Source organism: Triturus cristatus, chromosome 3_2 (assembly GCF_964204655.1).
Source record: "Triturus cristatus chromosome 3_2, aTriCri1.1, whole genome shotgun sequence".
Classification (NCBI taxonomy): Eukaryota; Metazoa; Chordata; class Amphibia; order Caudata; family Salamandridae; genus Triturus; species Triturus cristatus.
Genome location: NC_140584.1, coordinates 147096544 through 147118441, shown reverse-complemented (window position 1 = coordinate 147118441; position 21898 = coordinate 147096544). Strand labels below are relative to the sequence as shown.

Here is a 21898-nt window from a genome sequence, read left to right as displayed (position 1 = left end):
ACCACAACACCCATTTATTTTTAAGCTACCCCCTATTTACAAGGGTGGCATAAATAGGAGGCAGCGCCAAAATTAAGACCAGGGAAAACCTGGTCTTAAACAGGCGAAATTAAGAGAAATGCTTTATTTCTCCTCGTTTTTGTTGTTTCAATGTGTGCTGCGTTGTGCAGCACACATAGAAACAGCAAATTGACATTGATTATTTATGTGCAGGAAAGTCTCCCTTCCTGCAAATAAACAATAAAAAAAAAAGACATTTTGCAACTTTTAAGTGTGCTGCATTAAGCAGCAGACACAAAAGTTAAAAAACACCATTTGAAGATTGTTCATAGGCATGAGGGGAGACCTTCCTGCACATAAATAATCTTCCCCTCAATGCAGACACCCTTGCATTATGGTGCAAGGGTGCCTGCGTTGGTACTAGGCTGCTTAGTTTAGGGCCAGCCCAGGGGGAAAATGCAGGACTGCACCATATTGTTGTAAATATGACGCAGCCCTGCATTTCTGAAGTGATGGAGCGCGGTGTTAAGTTCATTGTAAATATGCCCCCATATCTCCTAAGACAAGGTGCATTGTTTCTCTACTTGTATGCACTTTAAGGATTTTACCACTTTGTATGTGCACTGTACAATTGAGCACACATGCACAGTTGAAAAAATAAGAAGAAATGAAAACATTTCTTCTCTTTATGCCTGCTTCAAGGAGTCGTAAGACTTTGGCGCAATATCCTCTCTACCAATGTTTCTTGGTAGGGATTTGAGTCAAATTCCATGGGTGGTTCATTTGGAATGCCTATGCGCTACCCATGGATTGCCCAATTGATGCAGAATACCGCAAAGCATTGCATACCTCAATTTTATGTTACTTTGGGATATTATCAAATGCAAAGCAGGAATTGCATTGAATAGTAAATTGCACCCAAACATTTTGCACCGGGTGTGCATCACAAGGCATTAGTTAATCTGGGCCTGCATGTCAGTAAGTATGCATTAACATATTAAGAGCGAATGCAAGTGAACAATGAGTGTAAGGGGGTGTAAGAGAGTGTGAGTGTTATGTTAGGGTTAGCTGTGTGCTTAACTCACCTGTGGCCTCCTTCAGTTGGATGTGGATTGATGACTCTGTGCTGGATGTGTGTGTGCCTGGGAAGGGTACAGTACAGGGATAGAGCAGTGCTATGCAGTACAAGCATGGCGTGTGCATGTACTGAGCATATGTATGCCTGCTAGGAATATATTACATGAGAGATGTAGTGCTGTGAAAACCTGCGCTGGATGTATGTGTGCTTGCGAGAAGAACCACACATGAAGGGGGAAGTGTTTTGCAGTGAGCGCATGGTGAGTGTGTGTGCTGGCAGTTTGTGTGTTTGCAAATAGCACACCATAACACAATACAAAAAGTATACTGTTCTAAGCTGTCCTTACAGAGTATTTGTCTGTGCTGGATGTATGTGCGCCTGGGGTAACACAATACATGGATGTGACAGATGTGACGGTACTGTACAATATGTGCGCTGCACATGTACACTGAGTGCAAGTGTGCCTGCAATGGCACATTACATGGAGGAACCTGGGTTCTTTTTAGGTCAAGCATTCGAGACCTCTGATATATACTTTAGTATATACTTATATGTGTATGTACTTAGTGGGCTCTGGCGATGAGCCCTAGGACTTATCTGCTTCCGCTGAAGGACTTTTTTTTCTGTTCACCTGCTTCTATTTAACTGTCTTGATAGAAAACAACCAGTTGAGGTCAGTAAAATACCAGAATGGCTTTCTGCATATTTAACTGCCTCTATTTAACTGTCTTGATAGAAAACGACAAGTAGAGGTTAGTAAAATACCAGAATTGCTTTCTGCTGAGGAACTTTCTTTTTTAAATTTTTCTGGCAACTGCCTCTATTTAACTTTCTTGATAGAAAATGACCAGCAGAGGTCCGTAGAATACCAGAATCACTTTAGCATTCTCTAGATTCCAGTCCATAGAAATTGTCTTCCACGAGCACCCGTACACAATAATATTTTTTTTCAAATCTTGTATATTCAGTGATATGGCCACCGAAGGCCCTGATTTTATATTAAAAGCAGAGCTTTGGACTATACCATTTTCTGCTGAAAGGCAATTATTCTCTCCATGTGTTCCCATACCTGTCGTGTCACGCAGTTTGTTGCTTACTTTACCTCCATGTTAAAGAACAGTAGATGTTTCAGCACCCAGGCTAATGTGCGGCATAGCTAAATACATATAAGGTCCCAAAGGCGAGACTGATTGCATTGCAAATGCTTGTTTGGGAAACTCAGTCCTGCCTGGTTACGACATGAGGAGCAGAGGAATCTCCCAGACAGGCCTGTGTATTGCTGCATTCCTTTTTGCTGGGTGGGACACACTGCAGGAAGGGAGAGAGAGAGGCTCTCCTGAGGCACTTCAAAAGGGTGTTCTTTGATTCAGTGATAGATCAGATAGGAATGGGCCTGGACACATCTCAGGAAGGAGATAGGGCTGATGAAGTGTACACCAAGTATCTTCACAACATTCATCAATAAGGCGTGTATATGCAAACGGATAACCTCAAGATGATATGAATGTAGACTTATAGTTATGCAAACCTGTAATTACAATACTGTATGTTACTGTCTGACTAATGTTTTAATGAAGAAATGCTATGTATACCTCAGTAAAACTGAAAACTCAATAAAATCTGTGCCAAAAAATAAATAAATAAAAAGTGAATCATAAAGAGTAGGACTGGGAGACCGGTTTTAACCTTTTGAGGAGGCACATATTAGTGTGGATGACATCCATATATGAACTCTAGTACTCTTGCATGTCCTGTGTTGTGGGACTATGAGCTTCGGAGTCTCTCTTGCTGTGACAGACATCCTTCCACGAGGACCAGCAATAGGGCCTGTGCACTAGTGTCTGCTGGCTTGCCAATACATGTGTGCCCTTTGAGGAGAGCACTGGAGGGAAAGAGGTCCAGTCGACAGCCCTTCCAATAGGATTCCGGGTCCAAAGTTTGAGGAGATAGCTGTGCAGTGACTGGCTCCTTGCCCATGTGTAAGAATGATTCGGTGACCCCTGTGTACCAGGAGAGAGCTGCCATGTACTGAGCAGTGTATCAAGTACCATGCGAAGAATGCCAAGTTCATACTTTCTGTTAGAAATAGGGTCTCTAGTTGGCAGAGGTTTGCACCCTGTCCAAGTATGGACAACAGCTCTAGTCAGGGTAATTCAGATACACACCATAAATTAAGCTGTGCTCACTCTCTGGTAGCTTGGCACAGTGCAATAAGGCTTAACTTAATAGTCAATGAGTAAAATATTTGTGCAACACTTAAATTACAGTAACTCAATGAAAATACCACAAAAGGACTGCACACAGGCTTAGAAAAGTAGAGAATATTTAGCAGAGTAAAACATGACCAAAATAAAAAAATCCCCCAAGATGCTTGCGGTAAACTAGACACACATGTAAAATGGGAGAATGAGGTCAGGCAAGGGTGTCGTGTTTGGGAGCAAGTAGGGTCCTTCCTGGCTATAACCTCACAGATGTCCAGGATTGCCCATTGGTCCTTATGTACCTCGGATAAGTGTCAAATAGTCGTCATTATGTACAGTATATGATTCAGATTGTTACTATGTCTTAGGCTAGCATGAATATGTTTTTTCAGATCTAATATGTGAAACAAGGTGGGGAGCGTTATGTTTCCTCCGTTGGGGTGTACTGATGCAGAATACATCTGTTCGGAGCCTACTATTTGATGATATCTCCTGCTGTATCGCTAAATTTCAATAAATAAAATAATAATAAAAATGTTAAAAATTGTCAAAAATCCAAAAAGTAGAATTTGAAATATGAATGTTTCAAAATTAAATGATAAAACAGTTCTTAGAATTCCTTAGCGATCCAAAGGTTACTTGAGATCGGGAGAAACCTGTGTAAATTCAAAGTTCAGGCTAAACGTGATGGAGGACAGGCTGACTACAGGATCCCGGATCATCCCACTGAAGAAATACCTTGGATGGAGCGTTTGTTGACGTCAAGAGTTTAATGTATCATTGTCGAGCTGCGCATAGGCGGTCCTGCATCGTCGTCAAGCTCCATTGAAGTGAATGCAGTGTGTCATCATAGAGCAGCCCTTGCGTCGAAGGGCGATGCAGCTGAAATTCCCATGCAGTCGAGGCAATGTGCCGGTTTTTGAAGAAATCAGCTGTAGAATCCACTTCTGAGGCCTAGACTTGGAAAGGCACCTCAGGCAAAGGTAGGACTCACAGATGACAGAGTCCAGCAGCACCAGCAGGGTTGCAGGAAGTCTTTTGTGTCCATGAGGCTTCAGAAAACCGGAGGCAAACCAGCAAGCCAATGGAGTCACTATGGGTTCATGTGAGATGTGTCTAGTACTTGTCCTCGTTACAACAAACAAATGATGGACGGAATTCTGGCAATGCAGACATTCTCCCCCAGTCAAGAGATCTGGGTTAAATCCATCGTTCTTTTGCCCACTACGCCACCCCATTTCAGACATGGCCATATGCAAATCAGTCTTGACACTGTGCCTCATTGGAACAGTCCAGCCCGAACTGCCAAGCCATGTCTTCCCTGGACCGGAATCAAGCATCCTAGGACCGGTTTCTGGCTATCAGCCGTCATCAGCCAGGATAACTTGACTCCAGTGGCGTAGTGAACACGGGTCCCACGCCTGGGAATACCCATCCCACTTAGGGCGAAAAGCGTTACAACAAACAAATGATGGACGGAATGCTGACAATGCAGACATTCTCCCCCAGTCAAGAGATCTGGGTTAAATCCATCGTTCTTTTGCCCACTACGCCACCCCAGTTCAGACATGGCCATATGCAAATCAGTCTTGACCCTGTGCCTCATGGGAACAGTCCAGCCCGAACTGCCAAGCCATGTCTTCCCTGGACCGAAATCAAGCATCCTAGGACCGGTGTCTGGCTATCAGCCGTCATCAGCCAGGATAGCTTGACTCCAGTGGCGTAGTGAGCACGGGTCCCACGTCTGGGAATACCCATCCCACTTAGGGCGAAAAGCGTTACAACAAACAAATGATGGACGGAATGCTGACAATGCAGACATTCTCCCCCAGTCAAGAGATCTGGGTTAAATCCATCGTTCTTTTGCCCACTACGCCACCCCAGTTCAGACATGGCCATATGCAAATCAGTCTTGACCCTGTGCCTCATGGGAACAGTCCAGCCCGAACTGCCAAGCCATGTCTTCCCTGGACCGGAATCAAGCATCCTAGGACCGGTTTCTGGCTATCAGCCGTCATCAGCCGGGATAGCTTGACTCCAGTGGCGTAGTGAGCACGGGTCCCACGTCTGGGAATACCCATCCCACTTAGGGCGAAAAGCGTTACAACAAACAAATGATGGACGGTATGCTGACAATGCAGACATTCTCCCCCAGTCAAGAGATCTGGGTTAAATCCATCGTTCTTTTGCCCACTACGCCACCCCAGTTCAGACATGGCCATATGCAAATCAGTCTTGACCCTGTGCCTCATAGGAACAGTCCAGCCCGAACTGCCGAGCCATGTCTTCCCTGGACCGGAATCAAGCATCCTAGGACCGGTTTCTGGCTATCAGCAGGGCAAAGATCAGCATGCAGGAGGGCAGCTCAGCAAAGCAGCAAAGCAGAGCCTCAAAACAGTCAGTCACACAAAAGTGACAATCCTTACAGCAAAGCAGCCTTCACTCCAGCAGAGTTCTTCCCAGGTCCATGAGTGTACCAATTTGGTAAGGTCAGAGCCCTCGTACTTATACCCAAAAGTGTCTTTGATGTAGGGGGTGACTTCAAAGGAGTTATCTGAAGTGCACAAGGATCCTTTCAACCCAGACCTGTCTGCCAGGCTATCTATGAGGAGTAATCAGCCATTTGTGTGAGGAAAGCATGCAGACTATTCAGATGTAAGTGTGAACCACCTTTTCCCCTTCCTGCCCAGTTCGGCTATCAGAATGCAGATGTGCCCTCTGTCATACCTAGCCCATCCTGTGTTTGTGGCTGTCTACAGGGAATGCACAAAGTCTAGCAGTCACCCAGCCCGGATGTGCATTGGAGACAGGCTGCAGGCAAGTAGAGCACAGTTAAGAGCAGAGAAATGTCCACTTTCTAAAAGTGCCATTTCTAAAATGTTAATGTCAAATACAACTTTACCACTAAAGAGGTTTTATAACCCCCATTCCAAATATATGAAACATAATGTAGCTAATCCTTTCTCATCAGGAATTACAACTTAAAAAGTTTTTTATGGAATCCCCAATGCTAGCCTGTGAGGGGAGTAAGCCGCGCAGCAGTGAAAAATTAATTCAGCTGTTTGTCACTGCGAGGACATGTAAAATTTAAAAGTACATGTCCTGTTTTTTAGTTATACAGCAACCTGCACTTAGGGTCACATAGGGCCTGCCTTAGGGGTGACATATGTGTAATAAAAGGGGAGTTTAATGCTTGGCAAGTGTTTTTTTAAAATACGAAGTCAAGGAGGAAGTAAACTGCCCACACAGGCCCTGCAATGGAAGGCATGAGACATGTTACAAAGGCTACTTGTGTGGGTGGCACAACCAGTGCTGCAGGCCCACTAGTAGCATTTAGATTTCAGGCCCTGGGATATGGTATTACCCTTTACAAAACAACTAAATATGCCAATTAGGTGTACACTAATGTTATCACGTATGGGGTAGAAACACATGCGCTTTAGCACTGGTCAGCAGTGACCAACTAAAGCCCCAAAAACGATACAGTAAAAAGTGGAGGGAAGAAGGCAAAAAGTCAGGGGAAGACCACCCTAAGGATGACAGGTCTCACAATGCCTCATTGCAGTAAACCCGGGCCACCGTGGAAATGACTCTGCCAACAAAGCACCAAGACTTGTCTGAACCTTTGCGGTGTTATGGTAAGGAGGGACCATTTTGGTTTCTTTTTTTGCACTGAAGAAGTCTATGTCATGCCAGCAGGTACTACAGTTACCCTTTATGCCAGAAGGGAGTTCCAGTACTGAGTTTTACCAAGTGCAGGCTATCGCATGGCAACATTGAAGCTGCAACCTGCAGGTTGAAATAGTGCATTGAGACCTGCCCTTTGACCGACCCCAAGGACTCCAGAGGAGGCCAAGAGGACTTCGCTCCTTTGCTGGGATCCAGTCAGGAGCATGGTTATCACCCCTCCCCCCATGTGGGAAAAACTGAACTTACTATGCCTACGGAAGCTTGGAGCACCTCTGAATGCTGTTGAGGTCAGAAGCCTGCTGAGGAGAAAGCCTACGTGTGCCAGGTGCTGCTGCATTTACCATGAGCATCCCGATTCCTCCGAACAGGACCAGATCTTGCAAGTGCCTGCGTTCGGGCCACCCGCTGAAACACTGAACGCTTCCATGCTGCTGGAGCGGGTAAGACTTGAACTGGGCCTTTTGGGCCCCAGGGGACTCACTGCTGAAGGTGCTGCAGCATCATAAACACTTTTTCTAAGAGTTAAATGGGACTGTTGAGTAAGGCCTTCTAGTGAGCATTCATTGGATGCAGCTGCCAGTGAAAGGGGAATAACCCCAACCACATTTCAAGGAAGAGAATCTTTACCCGTACTGAGTGCACTTTGTGTTATGAGTCTTGATCACTAAGCTGTATGTACACTTCTCCCACCAGGAAGCCTTTGACTGCTAGTCCACAGCTAACACTGAGAGTAAAGTGCAGAAGGTGTACTTAGCACAGTTGCTTAGGTCGGGCCTCGGGACATCACGAGTAAAAGATCTCAACCACCACAGTTTGGTCCAATAACACCTGTGAGACCCATGGCCCTCTGAAAGGGTGTTCAACAACTTACTTACACTTAAATGAAGGTAACATATTGTGAATATTTCCAAATTTACACAGATTACTAGTAAATACTTTCTTAAAGGATTCCTTTTAATAATTGTTTTATAACACAAGATGCCCAGGGTTTTATATGTGGACCTTTTTGTGGGGAAAATGATTTTTTGTTTGCAGGTACTTAGGGCTCAAAAAATAAAGGGGCGTTTAGACTCTGGCGGACCAGGGCCCATGTTATATATAGACTGTACTGTTCTTGTTTGGCCATGGCGCTCCTTTGGGCAGGCACATACTGGAACACGGCACACTATTACAATGATTGTGCTGTCCCCAGTACAACTACGAATTCAGTGAAATACGGAGCAGCAACTTCAAAGCCAAGAGTACCTAGAAAACATTTGATGAGTAAACCATTGTTTGATCTTTATTGCACTATCATACATGCTCTAACACTATGAGCAACACGCACACTGGACTAAAAGTATCCAGAGTATCGCCAAGAGAACAAACCTCCTTCAAAAGGAAAGCTATTATTGAGTACATTGTTAAGTAAGTTGTTTATGCTCTGCAAAGGCAACACTTAATTCCAACTGTTGCAACTCACAAGTTGGCAGATCTCATGCAAAATTTCATTTTAAAAAGTACCAGTCCAGTTCCTGTCGAGCAGATTTGGCCCACAGAAATTGAGCTATTTTAGTGACAATTCACTTATAACCATATAATATAGGGTAAACAAAGAAATCTTTATATATTCAATCGACAATTTCCTTCAGTTAACGTGATCCAGTATTCCTTGAACAGGATTGTGAATAGGTTAAGGGATGAGGCACTGCATTCTGAGGTCTATTTTCCAGTCCCATATCTGAGGAGCTATCCCACATATATATTGATATCTAGAACATAGGTTGATTATACCCCTACAGAGGGGGATTCTGAGAGATCGAATGCATTGATATCCAGACATACGTCCTCAACCTCCTGCATTCAATCAAGGACAGAGATCAAACTTTATCTCTCTCACATGTGATTATGGTGGAGCTGCCGAGAGATAGCCCCAGGATGCCCTGAAAATGCTTCTCTGAAGGAAAGGAGGAGATAATGGCAATCCCTATTTCCAAGGGTGTCATCACACTTGACGGCCACAAGATTCAACTGTTGCACGACCTTGTAATGACATGAATGAAAATGAATGAATGACCCATCATTGGATCTGTTCCTTTAACACATTCTTCACCTGGAAGGGAGGACACCAGAGCCATCTTTGGAATGTGGTGAATTCTGTCCTCCCTTGTGCAAGAGATGTACAAGGTCAATGACCAATGACCAATATGGCAACTTGTGAGGAGAAAAAGGAGAAGAAAACAGCCAATAGAAGTAGACATTATGAAAGCAAGGTTTTAGGTCTTATTACAAGTGAGGAAGATCAGCAGTGCCATAGAAGAGGAGCCAATGGAGAATGTATCAGTGGCAGACTCTTGAAACCTGCAACAATGACTGTGATTTCACAAGGCAGATTCTTGACAAGATAATCTGCTGAAGGTTGATTGTTAGGCAGGATGGGGTAGAGGGGAGGAGGTTGGTGGATCAAATAGTTACAATGGGATGTGTTTCTACTGAGAAGGATTGAGTGCAATTTCGTTAAGAAATTGTGTTTTGTTTTTTGGTTGAGGGGTAACTATGGAATCACAGACATCTGCACAGTAGATAGCTGGCACATACTGGGGAGCAGCAATGGTGGAGGTACAAGAGGCTATTGTCATGTCCATCATTGCATAAGAAGATTGAAATAAATCATATAGGGTGGCAAAAATGTTATGTATGTCAAAGGGATGAATACCTCTGCCCAAAGGTTGGTGGCCCTGAACTATTTAAATATGAAGAGACCGCAATATATCTGAATTAAACAGAAAACTCACTTACTCAAAAGGTATTGAGTGCATCTTAAATTTAGGTGGTTCACCATAGAACACTTCTCAGGGCCAGTCAAAAGTGAGGAAGGGCCTATAATATGCAGAAAAAATATACACCGGACTATAGATAGAGGGGCCACTGCTGGAACAGGAGGTCACTGATTGTAGTGGTCACATTAGGCTCCCATACAGGCACAATATACCTGCTGTGTGCTCCTAATGACAACCAGGAGAAAGTCCTCAAAAAAGCTATTTCAGACTTCTTCCAAATATCAATAGGTGCCATTCCAATTATAGTCTTGAACCTATTTGTGATATTGTGTTGCGGTACTTTAATTCCCACCGCTTTACGTTACACTATTGATGGACATTACCAAGGCTAGGGACCAGCAGAGGTTTGGAGGGGGAAGGGCAGTGCCTAGAGGGATTTGGTAGTGGCTACAGGAAGATGGATAAGTAGAAGCATGGCATTTACAAAATGGAGAGCAGCGTGATTAAACATTTTATTTGACCATGCACAAGCCATAGACATGATTAGACTACTTTTTGGATAGCAACACCCTACTACATAGAGAGTCGGATACATTGATGCATCTTTTTCAGACCACACAGCAAACTTGTTGACACTGACAAACACATAGTTGTGGATATAGATATGGGCTATGGTCAAAACTAAGCTGGAACAACAGTTGCAAGACTTGGAAAAAGAACATGAAGTACCTTTGCCATGGCTCAAGACAGCAACAAAGCGCAAGCTGAAACATTACAAGTCCTCATTATAGTAGAAAAAGTAATAGAACGTATAGAAAGGTTGATAAAAGGAACTCACCCGCACTGATGGATACACAGTCATCTTGCAGCCAACACTAGCAACTCTTATAGACAGACTTTCAATTCAGTTATTGAAACAGGCTCTCTGATTAGCTCCTTTCAGGAAGTGGCTATTACAGTCATCCACAAGGCTGATAAGAATACTACTTGATGTGACTCAAATATGCCAATATCCCTTATAAACCGAAACACCAAGATATTTATCAGTATTTTGACAGCACAGCTGAACCATCTTCAGCCGGACTTGGTAGATTCCAAACCCGTTTGGCTTCATCCAGAAATGACAATATGGGAACAAGGCAAATAAAATCTATAGAGAATGCTCAAAATACTCACAAAAACATCTATTTTCACTAATTGCTAATAAAGCATTTGACCAAGTCAAATCGACCTACCTCAAACATACAATAGCCACAGTGATATTTGGACTGTGATTTATCTGGTGGGCTTCGTGAGCTTCTATCATGCAATGGCAAACTTTAGGTTGAATGGTATATTATTCAGGAACATTTTATTCAGGAGGTTACCACTGCTGGTCATGCTTACCCTAGAGCCATATGCTTACCGTGTCTACTAGAATGATGAAATCCAAAGCATTAGAATTGGAGGCAATATTTAAACTCACTATGCTCACAGACGATATCATGGTCTCTGCCTGGACCTGATACGCTTCCTGCCTCAGGTGCTGCCTGAAGTAGAAAGGTTCTGCAGAATATCAGGCCTGAAGATCAATCTACATAGGTCTGAGGCTAGAGAGCTAAGAAGCTTCCCAATCAGATACCGGTGCTCAGTGCAAGATTCCCAATAGGCTGAGCACCTAAAATTGTTACTAGTTTGGGTATCCAGATCGTACCATCAATAGTGCAGCTCATGTCTTTGAACTATTCCCTTTTACTAAAGGACCTACAAAAGATATTACAGACATGGCACGTGGGTACCATTACCTGGCTAGGCAGAAGAGCGGTCGATTCTCTACCATGGGCCTCATGCAAAATGATTGGGCCCCTGCAGAATGTAAGTAGAGGCCCCGGAGTCTCCCATATCTTACAGATATTGATGGCCCTTAGGCTGAATGGGACCCCACTAAAGGGCTGACCCCCCATGCCACAGGGGTTGCAGGTGCCTTTGTTACACCCCTGTTCTCTACCTCTTAAGTCCTTGCCACTACTAATCCCGCGTTCACTAATTAGGCATCCTACATCACAATAAATAATAATTTTTTGGGGGGGAAATATTTTTATTGATTTTATTTTGTTTATATCAATACAAATTCGCACATATAATGGACAGTTTCACCGTGGTTACCACAATCTATCTACTGTACATGTACACTCAACAGTATCCCATGCAGAGCGTATCTCCTCCTACTGTGATCTTGGTCCATTGAACCCCACCTCTTTCTCTGTTTTCAGGGTAACATCTACAGTTCTCTACCTCTCAACTACAAAAGGAAGAATGGCACTTCCCAATCTGTTGTACTACTTCCGGGCAACACGGTTGCGATACATGGAGGAGTGCGGCAAGGTCAGCATGGCAAAGCAGTGATTCTTTGTGGACCATGGACCAGCTGATGCCCCACTCTGCATAGCACCTTAGTTATCAAGGAAATATAGAAGATGAGCCAAATTCGAAGAGACAAAGGACTTCACATCCTTCCCAATCCTTTCATGCCACTCTGTGGCAACAGCAATTTTCCACCTGGCTTTTGAAAGAGAATGCTCAAGCCAGCGCTGGGCAAACAATCCCTTCTGCTTGGTTCACTGTTCAGGAAGGAACAAATAACGATGTTTGAAGAAGTAAAGAAATGATTTTGTTTCCCAAGAAGGAAACTTATATCTGTCTGCAAGTATGACATTGGGCCTTGCTTCCTTCAGTAAGAGCTGGGGCTTCATGAGGGCAATCAGCCTTCCAGAAGTAAATCATGGGAGAAAAACAAGAAAATACCTCATCTCAACCAGGTGCAGGTGGTTCACCAGCATCTATCCTAAGGAATTACTGGATAAAAAGAAGTGGGAGAAAGGGCTGGGAAGGGAACTCAAATACAGCCAATGTTTTAAGTGTTCAAAAGATCACGGAAGGAGACACTCATGAACAAGATAGTAAGAGAGCTGAGATGTGGCCAGATGTGGCTCAATAGGACATTGTCAGAAAAAGAGGAAATTACTGGGATCCTGTTTGGGGGTCGTGAAAACATGTTTGTGATTCAGTTTTCAGGTTGCCCAGAAATTGCGATATTTGGGGGCATATTTACAAGGGGATTGCGCTGCCGGAGCATCACTTTTTCTGACGCTCCAGTGGAACAATGCCCTGTTCCATATTTACGAAGTAGCATTAAGCCACTTTGTGTGGCTTAAAGCAGATTTGTAAATATTGTATACACTTTCACGCAGGTATCTGCATGAAAGGGGAATGCAATGGGTATTGCTGTGGGTGTTCCACCGCATCACCCATTGCTTTTTGACGTTGCCCCAGATTTACAAGATGTGTAAATCTGAGGCTGTGCTAAAAACGAACGCCACTGAAAAGCAGGTGTTAGAGTGGTGCAACGAGGAGAAATACTTTTCTTTCTCCTCGTTTTTGCTCTTTCTAAATTGTCTTTAATAATTGTTTATCTGCAGGAAGGTGTCCCTTCCTGCACATAAAAAATCATCCCTGCAATGCAGGCACCCTTGCACCATGACGCAAAGTTGTCTGTGTTGGCATTGGGCAGCGTTTTTTTAGTGCAAGGCTTCTTGTGAATACTAAGCATCCCTTTGTTTTTTAAATGGCGCAGCACGGCTCTGCTATATTGCTTTCAGCCCCATGCTGCGCCATTTCTGGGTAAATATTCCTCTAGGTCTTTCCTGGCTGGAAACATTGTCAGTGTGCCTCCATAGATGGTGACAAATGTCCATGCCAATCAGCGCAGCACTCCAGTTAGTCTTGTTGCTGTGAGTAAGTTGATTGCCCAACATGGAGAGACAGGCTAGCTCAGGCGTGGGAGTTATTAGTAATGGAAAAGAGTAACATGCCTCTAACAACAGACACAGGGGCATATTTACAAGCCCCTATTGCCGCAGGAACGTCACCTTTAGTGATGTTCCTGTGGCGATATGGGCTTTGCCTTATTTACAAAGTAGCATTACACCTCGCAATGTGGCTTAATACTGCCTTGTAAATGAGGCCCCCTTTCACACTATACTTAGCGTGAAAGGGGCGGGCAATGGGTGTTGTGGTGGGTGTTCCACCGCAACCCCCACTGATTTTGACGCTGCCCCATATTTACAAGGACAGCATAAATATGTCGCAGTGCCAAAATTAAGACCAGGGAAAACCTGGTCTTAAACAGGTGTAACGAGGAGAAATGTCTCATTTCTCCTCGTTTATGCTGTTTCTATGTGCGCTGCATTGTGCAGCACACATAGAAACAGCAGAAGGACATAGATTGTTTATGGGCAGGAAGGTGTCCCTTCCTGCACATAAACAATTAATTAAAAAAAAATAAGTTATGCAACTTCTATGTGTGCTGCATTAAGCATCACACATAGAAGTTACAAAACACCATTTAAAGATTGTTTTTGTGTAGGAAGGGACACCTTCCTGCACATAAACAATCTTCTCCTACAATGCAGGCATCCTTGCTCTATGGTGCAAGGGTGTCTGTGTGGGCGCTAGGCAGCTAAAATTAGCAGCAGGGCAGGGGGAAACGCAGGGCTGCACCGTATCCTTGTAAATACTTCCCAGTAAATATGCCCCACAGTGCTTGTGATGCTGACTGGTCTCTCTGCTTGGAATACCTTACTATTGAATGTAGGGAATTTACATGTGCACACTATATGAAAGGTCCTAATGATAGCATTGATGGTTCTTTCTGAGATCAGCGTGACAAGCCTAGTTCAGTGCTTACCTCTGGAGGCAGTTGAAATGCCGGATTACCGATGCTGAGTTCCTCACCTGTCTACCAGCCGCAGTCGGTAGTAGGAGTAACTGCAGGGCGGTGATGTGGGGAGGGGGGGGGCAGGGTGGGGGGTAGTAAACTATGGATTACGGAGGTTTACAGGTAAATTAACATATAAATTAATAAAACGAATTTTGTTGCGTGCACTGCATCCCCAAATGCGATGCTGTGCACGCAACGAAATTCGTTTTATTAATTTATATGTTAACTTACCTGTAAACCACCGTAATCCATAGCCAAAAAAGCAGAGATAAAGCCCTTGTTGATATGCCCCTCTGTTGCTTATACACCTCCAAATTTCAATGGCTTGTCGGCAATGGTGTACACCACAAAACAGAACATCTTACAGCTCATTGATGATAATATCCGGCACCCAGATTGCACTCAGGGGTATGGACACCTCTCGGATTCCGTCATAAGTGCTAGCGTTCCAGGCCAGGAACTCGTCAGTCCACATCTGTAAGGGAAAGAGGTGCTATCATCAGCTGGGACGGGCCAAGGGCGGTGTCTTGGTGACATGTTTTCTGAACTGTGCACTTTAGAAAGCAACCACATTTTGTTTAATTAGTCGAAAGCACACAAAATTTAGTGGTAGGGCACCAGTTAGGAGAAGTGGAAGAGACATTGATTAGGAAGTGTGGTGAGGGACATTTAGCATGCATAAAAGATAGAAAATGCACAGTCCTACCTCTCGGAACCAAATACTGGTCGTTAGTTTTTGATTATGTCCGTCCTGCCAAAAATAAAAATGTTATACAGAGGTATGACAAATGTTTGCAATGATTTATGCAATGGAAATCTTAGCATTCAGTTCCACCTCTATAACTCTAGTGTGATCACCCCATCCTCACTCTACAAGTTTCAATGTTGGTTTTGTATTTGCCTAGAGCCAGCACTGTAGATTCGTGTATTCCTCCGATCCATTCACATATGCACTTGCTTCTAAGGCACGGGCACAGACATCACGGTGAGAGGAGCATTATAAAACCTGTCTAGCTAATCATAATAATAGAATCAGAGAAAGTGAAAGATTTAAAAACGCTTTCTAAATGTAAACTGATTTTCATTCTTACGTGTGATGTTAAGAAATAGTTTTCAAAAACTGTAACACAAATGAGAAAGCTCTGATTTGTTTTGTTCTCTGATGTTTTGATGAGCCAAGCTGAGATCAATAATCAGGAGAGAGTCACAAACAAATATGGAGACAAATTTGCATTAGCTTGACTTTGCACAATTTGTGTTTTCCCTTTTCTTTTCTTTTTTTACATTACACAGCATGCTTTTATTCTGAGTATAAGCTAATGGAAAATTAGTAAACAACCTTAGAGAGGTTAATGCTATTTTCATAAAACAATAAAATATACACACCTGTTAGATCTAATTGCTCACCCACTGCCCCCCACCCTTGGAAACCAAGACCTTCATGTAGATAATTTCAATCAAATATGACAATATTTATAAATTTCTTTCCAAAACAAATTATTTCAGACTAACTGGATATGACTTTTGGTTTTGAGTTTGTTCGATAGTATTTTTTACAAAACGAAATACTTCCAAGGTTTATATGAATTAATGATTTAAAAACAATCTACCATAATCTGTTTTGTTTTCCCTGAGCTAGGATGCTATGAAGTTTTAAATTCATGTATTGAAATATCCTGCGGAAAAGTGGAATTGCCATAAAAGTCTTCAGCTCTTGCAGCCTCATTCATTATTCATGTCTGTCTGGACAATGGTAACTATTCCATCCTTGACAGAGCAGCGCTTTAGCTGCTCCTGACACTGAATGGATTGGCTGTCTTTCTCCCATTTTAATTAGTCTGCAAGGCATTAATCAGAATGTTCCACATCATGATATTTACCGCCATACTGTGGGCTTAAAGTGCAGGAGTTACTCATTCCAGATGAAACCTACTCCACTTTTGTGGCTGCTATATGGATCTTTTATCTACCATATCTCATGCAAATCTTTTCTTGGCCAAGTACCACTCTACACTTTATTTTCTTTTTGGGAGGCATGTCCTAATTGCATTGCTGTACAATGTGGTTTCTGCAGTAAGAAGAATAGTGTACCTTAGCAAAGAAAGGCTATGTAAAATAATGTGCACTCCAGCATGTTTTGCACCACGCCTTGGCACTTGGAGCATGATTATAAAACACGTGTGGGTGCACGAGTAGACTTTCTAAGCACACGTATGCTCCACAAAAATATCACAGAGTGATGGTCTCTCACCACTCTCCTGGATTTCCCCATGAACCCTATAACTTAGTAACAGACCTCACTACACTGCACTGCCGGTACATCACTAATTTAGATGTGATGGCTGCACAGGCAGTACTCCATATTTACAATTAGATGCGTTTGGCCAAATGTGTCAGTTTTGGTAGGCCTGCGTCGGAAAATGCTTGTGCCAGAATTGGCTGTGCCATGCAGAGATTTTATATTTTAAGGTAGGCGATCCCCTGTTAAATCCATCGTAAAATCCATGCAGTGATATTTATGGTTCTGGCAATGTGTGACGCACTGTGGGCAAGCATCACAAAGAGCCTGAAATGTGCCAAAATTCCTGCGCATTGGCAACCCAGGTGTAGGAAATGACACATTGGCTTTGTTACATGAGGACAAGCCACACAAAACTGTTTGGCAAGCTATGCCATGGAGGTGCTAATCTTGCCACTGGGAATTGCAAGGAGGCCCTCACCACCCACTCCCACCCTCAACACCTAGGCTGCACAGGATAAGGAAGCGTGTTTTTTGGCAGCATACTTCCCTCATTGACCTCAGTGAGGATGAGATCATCACATACTACCGACTCAGGAGGTAGTCCATAATAGAACTGCTGAACCAGATAGTGCCAAGGCTTCAGCCACCAATTGCCAGACCCACCAACATCCCTCCACAGGTCAAGCTGATGGCTGTCCTCCACATGCTGGAATTTGGGTAATTAAAGATCTAAACAGCTAGAGTGGCAGGAATATCGTAGCCATCTTTTTCTGCCTCCCTACCCTCTGTCCTGGATGCCATTATCTGCCTCAGACCCCATTACCTCCTCTTCCTCAAGATACAAAAACAGCAGCTGGACACCAAGCAAGGTTTCAATGCCATTTCCGGATTTCCACATGTGCTGGGTGCCATGGATTGCCCACATGTGCAACTGGTTCCCCCTGCGGCAACATCACAATTGTACAGGAACTGGAAGGGCACCTTCTCTATCAATGTCCAGGCCATTGTGGACCATCGGGGAAGCTTTACAAATGTGCTAGAAGCTATCTAAGGAGTGAGCATGAAGCCTACATCTTCAGGCACTCTATCATCAATGAAAGGTTCCAGAATTGCTAATATGGGAATGGACTACTTCTTGTTAAGCAAAACTGGAGTACAGCTTCTGCTAACAAAGTTTTTCCCATTACCACCCTAGATAACATGTCAGCTGAAGATCGTAAGACATTCAACATGCCGAATGGCAGGTACCGCCACATCAGAAAGGTTGCAAAAGGGCACCGACAAATGGAAAAGCTTTATACAAGTGGCAACCAGTGGTGTCAAAGAATGTCCCTCATTCATCAAGACCAGACCAGGTACCAGTGGCTACATCGGCAGCCACACCAACGCCAACTACGTGTTCCAGGAGGCCCAATCAGAGCAGTTGAATGAGTGTGAGGGGAAAGAGATCCTCATCCCTTACTCATCATCTAATAAGCATGAAGCTTTCAAGTAATGGTTCTTGCCCAGAGACAGGGGGAGATACCCCTTTCCCCCTAAAATGAAACTGGTTTTGAAACGGTGTGTCCGGGCTTACCATCACGACCTTGGAAACTGCAATACCTGGCATTAGCCGAGACTTAAGAAATCTTCGGGTTATCAAACCCTTGTCACTAAATACTGAATTACCTAACAACCCGCCCTGAGGAAGCCCCAGGCCTGATGGCCGACTAGGGGGCGAAACACGTGTTGGCTGTGCCATCCTTTTTCTTGCAGCTACCCAAAAAAGAATAAAAAATACTTATCTCACCCGGATCTGCATGTCTTAATTGGAATTTATTCCCAAAAACTGAAACTAAAACTCTAGCCCGGACACACCGTTTCAAAACCAATCAGAGCAGTGACTCACTCATTAAGTACTTCCTCTCAAGAGAACATAAGAAGATCTCCAGTTTAGGGGAAATCAAGAGGAAGCAGACCACTCTGCGGAGACAGCAGGACACAGTTGAGGAGGCCTTGCTCCAGATATCCCAACTTCTTTGAAGTTTGTTTGGACCTTGTTTGTGGGGTGGGTAGATTTAGTTGATATTTTCTTAGATTGATAGGCATATAGTTTGTGAGTCTTTAGGATAGGTTTATTGTAGGTAGGTTTTATATTTTAGATGTTTTTCTAGATAAATATTTTCCTATTTTTAGTATTTTACTGGATGGGGTTTGATGTGTAGGATATGTTTACATTTAATTTTGTAAACCCACTAAAAAAATATCTATGTTTGTTTAGGTTAGTAAGTGTAGGTAGTTTGTGTTTAGGTGCAGTTGATGTTAATATTTAGCAAATACATGTGTGTTAAGGGGGGTGGGAGGTTGATATCTAACATGTCTTTTGTGCTAAATGTATTGGATATTTTAAGATATGTGTAGTTAATGTAAAGGTAGTGCTTAGGTACTAGTTGCAGGACAGGTAGGTTAAGCATAGATTAGATATAGTAAGTTAATGTAGGATAGATATATTTAGTTTATAAGTAAAACATTTGAATATATAAATACTTGTACTACTTCCACAACTTCGTAATCACGTAATGCTGAAGAATTGTCATCATTGCTAAGGATGAGTTGAGTACATAATGTAAATATTGCCTGCATTGTTTAAAGATATGTGCAACTTTGTGTGAAGCCTATGGACAAAAGTCAGTGTATCTCACACTTGAATCATTTAAGTACTCTTCGCCATTCTTTATGCACTGTGAGAGCTCTTTTTCATGTGAATTGATGCACACTCCAACACAAACAGTCACCTACTGTTGTACTGTGTGTACGAGATGTTGCATGTGTATTATGGATGATTCTATCTCTCAAGATCACGCATGGGGGATATATGTCATGTGACATGTCAAGGAGAGGAGTATTCCAGTAAGGAGGAGGTCCAAATCGCCATTAGGAAAGTTAGGCCTCATTGACAGTCCACAAATGGACTAGATTAACATTGGTGCATACAAAAAGGGGACAGTACCAGGTGACAAGGTCGATGGCTTGATAATTAACACAGGTCCAATGGGGAACAGGCCAAGAGTGACAGATAAATGTTCCTGGGTAGATCGCCGCCAGTAATTTATAAAGTCCACATCTTCCTCCTCTAATGTGTGTTGTTCCTCCCCTGAGGGTGGTGGTGTTTGTGCAGAAGAAATCTGAGGGACACACACATCAGAGGCTGAAGATGTGGATTCCCTGTCCTCAGCAGCATTTGTCTGTGCCAGCCAGGAGGCCAGCACAGCACTGAAAAAGAGCCTGATAGCTTCTCAGCAAGATAACAATGTCGCAATGGAAGGCGTCTGCTCCATCGATTGGAGGACGGTGCAGATGGCCCCCAGCTGGGTGGCAACCTCACTCGTGTCACATTGGCAGCACTATTGTTGTTGCCTCTGCCGAATGACACCAGCAATGCCATCCAGGGACTGGTCCATTCTATGGTGCGAAGGGTAGGTACCTTTGATTGCCTCTCAGTCTCCCAGTCAAACACCAACATTCTCAGAACCCTCAGGTCCCATACAGAGAATGCAGTGCAGCAGGATAGGATTAATGTGCATGCATAGATCCCCACACCTAGATGTCACACACCTTCCCATCTTAACAACAACAAAACTAAATATACTGTTCATAAGCACAACAAGGCTAAACGTTGTTATATTAGCTATGCCTGACAATTTTATAGCAGGTTTTCTAACAATGCATACTAAATCTAGAGCAACTTTACTTTAGATATTCTCTTTTTTAAAAAAAACCTATACACTCCTCACACTTAAATCAAAACATAGTAAAATCGTTTAAGTAAGCTGGTTCGACTTCAGATCTTGAACTCCTCCTCAACCCATCATTGACTCCCACACTCTTCTGTTCTGTGACACACTTCCCTTGTTTCAAGTCCTCAATTTCCATGTGAGTCTTCATGGGATATAGCACTTTATTTAAGTTCCTCACCCTGTGGTCCTTCGTTTTGACAGCATTCCTAAGCAGTTTAATCACTCTTATTGGATCCTCCTGACCCCCCACCAGAAAGTCTGATCTTGACCCAATCACCCACCATCACACTTGTCACTTTCAAGCCCTTGCGGTTGTCAAACTCTTCCTTCATCCTTTCCAATTTCTCCTCCACTCTTTCTTTTCCTACATCATGCTCCATTTACTTCTCCATGCCATCATTTTTTATTTTCTTCATCCAACTTGGCACATAGAATAATGGGGATTCCTGCCCCTAAATAACTCAAAAGGCATCAACACTGTAGTGGAATGAGGAGTGAGCCTGTACATCTTCACCTTATCACGCACTTCATCCTTCCATGATTTACCAATTGCTCTTGAGCACTCTATGGCTTCGTAGGAGAGCACTTTATTAAACCGCTCGATTATGCCGTTGAATTCGGGATGATATAATGCAGATTTTTTAATTCCCCTTTCCTTAAGGGAGTTTTCCATCTCTCTTGAAGTAAACTGGACCCCATTATCCAGAATAGGATCTGAAAGATACCCTTCCTGATCAAACAAAAGACTTAAGAAGTTTAATCACTACTGATGACTCAATTGATGTCACTATTGCCACTTCTGGCTACCTCAAGGAAATATCCATAGAGCTTATTAAATAATTATCAACTCTTGAGAGGCAAATGGGGTCCATAATATCCAAGGTACTTTCCTCCCAAGGACCAGCAGGTAACTTCCTGATCACCATTGACTACGTTCTACACTTCTAAATCTTGTCACTTTCCAAGCACTTAGCACACCCCTTGACCTTCCTCTCCACCATTATATCCACCCCTGGCCACCAGAAATCAACCCAAATTCTCATCTTTGTTTTTGAAATTCCGAAGTGACTCTCATGTGCTAAAGAAATTACTTGATCTGTAAAAACAACCAGTGGAATTAACTTACTACCTATTAGAAGAAGTCCATCTTTGACCAATAACTCATCTCTTAACTCCAAGTAGATCCTCATTATCTGATTATGCCCACACATCCTTGACCAGCCAGAGGACACCAATTATTTCACATGCTGCAACTCTTGGTCGCTCTCCAATTCTTCCATTCACTCACTTTCTAATATAGCCCTGCTTGTACCCTCACACACCTTAAGCTTTCACCACCAAACATATCACCTTCTTCTTCACAAAGGTCAGTTTCATTATACAAGCGAAAACA

At 43.2% G+C, this 21898-nt stretch overlaps 1 protein-coding gene across 1 annotated transcript in view; it reads right to left on the bottom strand.

Annotated features, from left to right (window-relative positions):
* Window positions 1–21898, bottom strand: part of HTR3B (5-hydroxytryptamine receptor 3B) — a 126355-nt gene that overhangs the window by 11633 nt on the left and 92824 nt on the right. Inside the window, exons 3-4 of the mRNA XM_085646778.1 lie at window positions 15194–15238; window positions 14853–14962 (exon numbers count right to left, since the gene is read on the bottom strand). Of these exons, the coding sequence (XP_085502904.1) occupies window positions 14853–14962; window positions 15194–15238 (155 nt within the window). The remainder of the gene's footprint in view (window positions 1–14852; window positions 14963–15193; window positions 15239–21898) is intronic.